We start from the raw sequence: 8,805 nt of genomic DNA, 5'->3' as shown, positions 1-8,805 counted from the left end.
TAAACTAAACCGATACACTTTATTTGGAACCATTAGGGGACATTTGATACAAAAATACATAATTGTTCGCAGATGCTTCAAGAATTGTTAATCCCTCCTGCTGCTTATACCACTGATGCTCCTCTGAATGACATGCACGACCAAAGTGGGAAAACCACTAAGTCGACTTTATTTCACCCGGTTCAATAGAACAATTCCAATAAACAACAAGCAATGTCATTTGCCATGGGGAAGAATGTAGGATCTGAGATTCTTGAGTCTAGACGAAAAATTAAAAAGATCCATTCTCATAAATATCAAGAAGAATGTCAGACAAAGGACCTTCTTGAACACTGATCTTAACTTGTCTTGGGCTTCTGACATTATTTGGACTTGTCATTTGCTTTCCCGCCTTCAGTTGACTTTTTCTGCTTCTGTTGCATTATCTCTGCATCCCTTAAAAAGAAACAAAGATTCATGAGTTAATACATTTAAAAGTTGAACAAAAGACACATTTGCTATTAAAGTAGGATAAGCTTCACTGTCACCTATATAAGAGTTATAATGCATTTCCATGGCTACCTGTTTTCCAGAGATAGAATTATATTGAATAAGTTCAAATTTGATTGGACTAAACATGACATGTTCCAAGACTTCTGTCACTGATGCAAGACACAACTGAAATTATCACAAACATATCTGGCTGGTTGCTTTTGAGAAATTCAAAAAACTAAAAGGCAATGCCTAAACCAGACTCAAAAATACATTATGAAAAATGTTCTCCTAAAGTTTTTCAGCACATGCAAGTCCTTCATCCCGCTTCTAATGCTTTTGAGATGTTCATCTAAGGTGTATTAAAAGCAGTGGTGTGACAAAGTATAGGGTATTGGATTTATAAAAGTATAAAAGCTCATTCTTTATTTGCTGTGGGATTACTATTCATTCACAAAGAATACATTTACTTATTCATAATTGCTGATATCAAAAATTACTGAAAACATGTGACATCAGCATTGATGTCATGGGGATAGTTTAATCGTTTGCCCAAGGGCTGCCCCCTAATAGTCGACCAAACATTAGCCGATGAGAAGTCTCAAGTCGATCGACTTTTCATGGCTTGCGGAGGGGGGGGGGGGGGGGCTGTATGAAACGCTAAAAACAAAAAACCCTGTATGCTGAATGAAATGTATGAGAGCTGTAAATTTGACAAATTCAGAATCATTATTCATTACCGTTTTTGCCGGTGTCATTAACAAGTGACTCGCTTCGTGTGTATGCTTGTAAAATTTATATTTTAAAAGCTCAAATTATTGTGTTGGTGTTACAAGTTCAAAAGTTGTGTGATGTTATACATGATGAAAATTAACAAAATGTTCAGTCTCCTTGCTGGTTGTTCCGACACATTCAGAATTATTACCGCTTTTGCCGATGTTGATAACAAACGGCTCGCTTCCTGACTGAGCTTGTAATTTATATTTTAAAGGCTTATTATTATGGTTTTGTATTTCTCTGTAATCTAGCACAGTGTTAACAATATTACTTATGACATTCTTTCCCAGCACCGGAACTCAATACATTTTCGGATGCCCCCCCCCCAAAAAAAAAAAAATTAAACAATTACATTAATATCATAAATGTGTGTTGACTAGTCGACAAATGGCTTGACTAATGATTACTAGGGGACAGGGGAAAATCTTTGGTCGGGGACAGCCCTAGTTTGCCCCAAGGTGGAAAATCAAACCTATTAACAATTTGTGAATCACCCCCTACTTTACACCAAATTGAAAGATTGCAAATAACCCTCTTTTACCTAGAAAAATTGTGGAAATCATGAAAATTACTATAGGCCCGATACTAGTTTGTGCCGTCAAGTGCTGTTAGTCGCATTAAAATACAGATACTTCTATTCTTGTACCATGTTTTTCCCCATTAAAGAGTTTTTCATTTAACACTAGAACGATCAAGGCCATCACTAGGACAGTTTTGGATTTTCAAAGTTTAATAACTTTGTGAAAAAGATACAGGCCTGCCGCTCCCTGAATGCTCATAAAATTGCACATATTTTTATTAAAATTAGTTTTAGATCAATTGCACAAAAAAAGTTATGATCTACCTAAAACGACCATGAGCCGTTACGGCTCATAATTTGCACGTGATCGTGTGTGTCATGTCACTATTTGACGTGTGTTGGTCGCATCATTTCCTTCCTGAAGTTCATTGCTCTGTCCTAGAAACACACTAGCATTCTCCAATGCAGAGAAATAGTCTAAACTTGATTTCTGATTATTGCCAACATGTCTGGTTACAGACGCCATCTCAAATGCACCATGACTACTACCGAGGCGTTGCAGTATTTACAGGCGTTGAACAGCGGCGATTTTAAATTGTTTGAAAAATAGTATTAAAGTTGTTAAAATGTTAATTTTGGTGTCAGTTGTTTAACAGACATACTAACATATGAAATGCATTAATATCTCATTTGGGTATTCATCGTGACAGAATAGAGTTTAAAAACTGTAGGAGTCATTTTGACAGACCATGGTCGTTCTAGTAGTTTTTAAGTCCCAGTCGTTTTTTAGGACTGTTTCAATAGTTATTTTCAGTTTTTTTCCCTTTTTTTTTACATTTCACGTTTTACGGGCCTTGTTACGTTTGTTAGATGGCAATATGTGTTTTCTATTTTGTTTTTCAGATAATTCAATTTTGCTATTCATTCAATTTTGCTATTCAAGTTCGATCATGTCTCTCTGAAGTTTAAGTTATTTAAAAATAGCATTATACTTAAAATTTTAAGTTTGGTGTCAGTCGTTTCCTAATAGGCATACTAACATATGCAATGCATTACTATGTCCATTGGGTATTTATCTTGACAGAGTTTAAAAACCGGCCATCATTTTGACAACCCAAGATATATTACAGGGGTTAAATTATGACGGGTTGGGGGAAAAGTTGGCTGTTGATCTTACGTACCTCAGCTTCCGTGCAGCAGCAGACAACCCATCCTCGTTCCTCTTCCCCTTGCTTTGGTCACCTTGCTTTTTGGCATTTTTCTGGCGTGCAAGCTCACGCTGGTTTCCCCCTGCAATAAAGAAAAAAAAAAGATGCGATTTGGACTAAACGGCAGTCAAACAATCAAATATGAGCGACGATGAAATCCAAACCGCTTCCAATGCCTTTCAGCAAAAATGCAACCTAGTTGGAAAAACAAAGTATTTCTAATGTCCTGTATAACTTCAGCATATCCACAGACAGTTAAGACACAGATTCGATGGTAGATGTGGTTGTTGCTGGGTTTTAGTTTTTTACTTTGCAAAAGTTCACGCTGGTTTCCTCCTGCAATAAAGGAAAAAAGTGTTTTGGACTAAATAGCAGTAAATCAAACTTGAACCATGATTAAATCAAAACAACCTCCAATGTCTTTCAGCGAACATGCAACCTAGTAGGGAAAACAGGTAGTTCTAATGTCCTGTACAACTTCAACATATCTACAGACACTTTCAGAGATGCGACGGTAGATTTTTACTTTGCAAAAAAAAAAAAAAACAACTGGCGGATTGCAGCCTACGTGGCAGAGGCGCTCTTAGGAATTAGGTTAGGACCCAAAGCAAACACATTTAAGCTATATCGTAGAGATGCTACACTGACCTAGCAAATACATTTAATGAGGCCAGAGTCAGATTGTAAATACAACAAAGTTAGCCATTTACCAAGCGTTAAACGTGATATCAGACTCGTTTATCTCATTCTTGTCTTCTACTGCAGGCCGAGGGTTGGGGTAATTGCTGGCGGAGCATTCAATGTTTACAATTTTTAAAGGATGCGTGCTTCATGTTACAGATGATCAGAATCCATAGATGGATGCAACCCCCGTTTGCCTTAGCAGATAGCCCCGTTAGCACTCAAAAAACATGGTTCAAGGCACCGAATGCGTTTAGTTAACTCTAGAAGCGTCTCATGGACGTTATCTCCACCAGCAAATAGACAGAACCCTGGTCGGCAGACGCCATTTCTATGAGCGGCGAAACGAAGAGCGGCGACAACAACGCGAACAAAATGGTAAAGACAGAGGGGCATAAATGTCTTAAGAGTAACAATACATGCGGATACCCACTGGTCATTTTTTGAAGATGAAGTCTTATCCCGAAATCCAAATAAGCTCACCCCAAGGGCCGCTTGCTCCCTCCTCGTCGTGGCAGTCGCTAGCTTTTCCTTTGAATGTCGGCGTCTCAGTGGTACCGACAAAAAAAACCGCGAGACTTTTGTACCCGAACGGTAAACCGCGAGATTTTCTTTATACGAGACCGTTCCGCAGTCCTCCCTAAATATTCAATTTAAATTTTATACCAGACACGTCTTAGTAGAGTTCCATATCAAAAAGAAAAGAAAAGAAACCGTACAAGACAAAGGGCATACACATAGAACATGTTACAGGGGCAAAAGCATTTATTTGTCAATCTCATAGTTAACATCGAGGCTCTTGCGCCGATGTGGCGGCACATATTTGATGAGAATCGAATATAACTCTTTACAGGGTGGGTTAAAACCACGATAACGTTATTCTCTGACTTGTCTAGATGGCACATACATTCATACATAACGTTTCTTAACAGTGCTTGACAGGTAGATATACCAATATTAACAATCATCTAGCTAGCACTGCGATAACTTAGTACTGTCGCGGTTTTTCTATAGCCCGGATAACTATGGATGGAGGCGGGGACTTTTAGGTGCGACAAACCGGGCTTCACCACCGTTAGCTAGATAGCTGCGCCAATGCTAGGGCTAGCCTGCTAGTTAGCTAGTTAGCCGTGTGCTAATGGGTTAGCAAGCTCACCTTGGGACCAGGGCTGGTGATGGAACAGGGTGGCTGAGCTCTAGGCGGGGCGGGAGATGGATGGCTGCTCTCCGGGGTGCGTCTCTCTCTCTCTCTCTCTCTCTGTACTCTGGCTCCGGTGTGACCGGGTGAATGTCTCTCTCAGTCTCTTTGGGGAAGCTCTCGGGGGTAGTCAGCTAGCTACAGGTACCGAGGCAGTCTGCTGCTAACACTACCACTGCTAGCCACCGTATCTACTGTCTAGCCCAGGAGACGCTAGGTTTCCCTGCTCTATCCCACGCTAAGGTGACAGTCTACGATATGGTTACTAAACAGTTCTGGCGCTTTGTCTCTCCCGCGGTGTCTAATATAGTTGCGTCTGTGACAGCGCGAGCTAACCTGTGATTGGTCCTCTAGCTGCACGAGCCCAGTGCAACATTCCAAGTACATCCCCAGGCATTTCCCACTACACTGCCCCCCTCCAGCACTGTTGAGTCCCTTCAACATAAATGAACAACAGACTACAAAGATCAGTCTGATTAATCTAACACGATAAACGGGACAGAACACCCGCGAAATGAACTAGGCCCGGAACAAAGGGCGTCAAACAAATGTGGGTGGTCGCTATCCATACTGGACTCTTGTGACTAGCCTAGTAACCCCCAAGTCAACTAGTCACGTCCGTCAAAGTTGGTCTAGGAGCCAGGCGGGCCTCCGGACTGGCCGGCCCCGTCTGGTGGTGTACGGGAGATGGGACTCAGCGGCGTCAGCTTCGTCTCCTTCTGGGTCAGGGGCGTTGGACTGCCCGCCCGGAGCACAGGCTGCTGTCCCACGACGTTGGGTGATTGTCGACTCGCCTGAAGAGTAGCTGGCAGCAGTGTGTTGGAGCGGCTGGAACCGAGCCGGGGAACCTGGTGTGCTGGGTCCTCCATCGTCGTTTGCGTGGAACAGGTCCTCCAGCCGGAGATCAAGGTCTTCATCGATCTCCTCCTGCTCTGTCACTCCTTCGTACTCCTCTGTTCTCTGCGCCCCCGGCTCCTCCATGTCAGCAGCGGGAGGACCTCCTTCAGGTGTTTCCTGCGGCCCTATGGCTGGTGCTGGAGCAGACAACAGAGCATGGCGCCTCCGCTGAATCCAGACCGGCACGTCGTCTGAGAGGTAGGGTAGCAGTCGATCGTGGTGGAGGACTCTCTCCTTACGACCTTCCTGGACTCTGTACAAGACGTCTCCCATCTTCTCTGTGATGAGGCCGGGACCTCTCCACCGTGGCTTCAACTTTGGAGATTGACCCTTCTTCCTGGTGTCGTCCCGGACATACACTAGATCTCCAGGGTGAAATGTGCGTTGTCGAGCACGTAGGTCGTGGTCCTTCTTGTTCCTGAGCTGGGCAGCACGGAGATGCTGGCGCGCCACTTCGTGGGTGTCCCGCATGTTCGCCTCCAGGTCAGCAACATACTCGGCTGGGGAAGTGCGATGAACGGTGGCTTCCTGCACCCTCAGGGTGAGTCCTTGCGGCTGGTTGACTTCTCGCCCAAGCATCATCCGGTTTGGTGTGTAACCCGTACAGGCATGGGGTGAGCTGCGGTAAGCCCCGGCGAGGAGGTGGAGGTGTTGGTCCCACTCGCTCTGGTGTTTCCCCACGTAACAGCGGATCATTTGCAGGAGAGTTCGGTTGAACCTCTCGACTTGACCATTCGACGCAGGATGGTAGGGGGTCGTTCTGGTCTTGGCCACCTGGAGAAGTTCACAGAGCTCACGAAACAGGGCACTCTCGAAGTTGCGTCCCTGGTCTGTGTGGATCTCCAGGGGTACTCCAAACCTGGAGAGGAACTCCTGTAGCAGCTTCTGAGCGGTGATCTCTGCAGTTTGCTCGGGGATCGGGGCCACCTCCACCCAGCGCGTGAACTGGTCCACCATCACAAGGATGTATCGGTTCCCCATCTTGGATACTGGGAGCGGTCCAACCACGTCGATGTGAACCCTGTCCATAGGAGCGCCGGCCTGGTACATCTGCAAGGCAGCTCTGCCTGTTCTTCCAGAGGATTTACACGCCTGACATTCAGGACAGCGTCGGACTAACTGGTTCACACTGTCAGTCAGACCAACCCAGTAGAACTCTCTGCGAACTCGATGGTAGGTCTTCTCACGGCCCAAGTGACCGGACAGCAGGGCGCAGTGACACAAACGTAGGACCTCTTCTTGGAGCGCTGTTGGAACAATGAGACGGAGGATGGATGGCGTGTCAGCTCCTTCGTCCCAGCGGTAGTACAGGACTCCATTTCGCCTTTCTACTTGCGTCCAGACCAACCAGTACTTCCGTGCAGCAGGTCCTTCCAGCGCCATCTCCTCCTGTGACGGTAGCTTCCCCTCATCCTTCCACTGGTGCAACTTCGCTAGCACGGCGTCTCCCCTCTGGCGCTCCGCTAGCTCGTTGGTCGAATACTGGGCTAACCAGTTGATAGCAGGTGGTTCACTCTCTTCAGCACCATTCTGATGTTCATTGACAGGTTGTGACATCGTTAGGCCTCCTGCCTCTCCTCCTGGAGCCGATGGTGGAACGCCCTCTTCTGCCGCTCCGGAGGTGTTCTCTTCCGAGTCAGTTCGACGGATCGCTAGCGGGACCACATCATCCACATCGTCGCTGAACCTTGCCCAATGGTGGTGTTCACGGTGACAGTAGGAGCAACCTCCACAAGGCAGCGAGTCCAGACTCTCCCCAGCATGATAGCAGTCACAGGCGGGTTTGGGTGACCTGGACAGCGCGTCCGCGTTGCTGTGCTTGACTCCTGGCCGGTGTTCGATTTTGAAGTCGTACTGGCTCAGCTCCTCGATCCACCTCGCCAGCTGGCCTTCTGGGCTCTTGAACCGAAACAGCCAAATCAAACTGTTATGGTCCGTCCGGATGATGAACGACCGGCCCAACAGGTAGTGGCGAAACTGCCGTGTGAAGCGGACTACAGCCAGAAGCTCTCGGCGTGTGACGCAGTATCGCTGCTGTGTGCTTTGCAGATGTGCACTGGCGTAGGCTATGACCTTTTCTTCTCCTGCTTGCATCTGTGACAGGACAGCTCCGACGCATGTGTTGGATGTGTCAGTGTCGAGCAGAAACAGTCCATCTCGAGTGGGGTATGCCAGAAGAGGTGCCGTGGTGAGTCTTGCCTTTAACTCCTCGAAGGCTACTTGTTGTGTGTCGCCCCACTTAAACTCCTCCCCCTTTTTCTGAAGTTCGTAGAGGGGGCTGCACAGATGGGCAAATCCTCGCACAAACCGTCTGTAGTAGTTACACAAGCCGAGAAAAGCCTGGAGCTCAGTGAGGTTTCTTGGGGTCCTCCAGTCGTTCACAGACTTCACAAGCTCCGGGTTCGGGCTGACTCCGTCTCCGCTCACGACATGCCCCAAGAACAGGACCTCCCTCCGCAGCAGGTGGCATTTAGATGGCTTGAGTTTGAGACCGTACGCCCGGATGCGCTCCAAGACCTTCCCCAGGCTCTGCAGACCCTCTTCGACTCCACGCCCCAGCACAATGATGTCGTCGAGGTATACAAGCAGGTGTCTCCACTGTAACCCTCTCAACACCACCTCCATCGCACGTTGAAATGTGCCGGGCGCATTGCACAGCCCGAAGGGCATTCGGGTGTACTCGAACAGCCCATAGCGTGTTATAAAGGCTGTCTTTCCACGATCATCCGGGTGCACTCCAATCTGCCAATATCCACTTTGCATATCTAAAGTCGAGAATACAGTGGCCCCCTCGAAGGTGTCCAGACACTCTTCGATCCGCGGCAGTGGATATGCATCTTTGAGAGTCAGGTCGTTGAGTCTTCTATAATCTATGCACCACCGCACACCTCCGTCCTTCTTTCTAACTAACACCACTGGAGAGGCCCATTCCGAAGTGGATGGTGTAATCACTCCGGCCTCTAGCATGCTCTTCAGGTGCCGCTCCTCTTCTTGTTGAAAGCCCAAGGGCATGCGCCGAGCCGGTTGTCAGACAGGTTGGCCTTCGCTAGTGT

General features: G+C 46.8%; 1 protein-coding gene across 1 annotated transcript; it reads right to left on the bottom strand.

Moving 5' to 3' along the window:
• serf2b (small EDRK-rich factor 2b) lies at nucleotides 1–4,232 on the bottom strand. Its single transcript, XM_056278901.1, has 3 exons — nucleotides 4,091–4,232; nucleotides 2,950–3,058; nucleotides 1–435 (listed from the first exon to the last, which is right to left on the bottom strand). Exons 1-3 carry the CDS (start codon nucleotides 4,095–4,097, stop codon nucleotides 363–365), a joined length of 189 nt encoding a protein of 62 aa, XP_056134876.1. The 5' UTR covers nucleotides 4,098–4,232; the 3' UTR covers nucleotides 1–362.
• Between the last annotated feature and the right edge of the window lie 4,573 nt (nucleotides 4,233–8,805).

The sequence above is a fragment of the Lampris incognitus genome, chromosome 4 (assembly GCF_029633865.1).
Source record: "Lampris incognitus isolate fLamInc1 chromosome 4, fLamInc1.hap2, whole genome shotgun sequence".
Classification (NCBI taxonomy): domain Eukaryota; kingdom Metazoa; phylum Chordata; class Actinopteri; order Lampriformes; family Lampridae; genus Lampris; species Lampris incognitus.
Note: the sequence above shows the minus strand (reverse complement) of the source record. Positions and strands in the feature narration are given on the sequence as shown.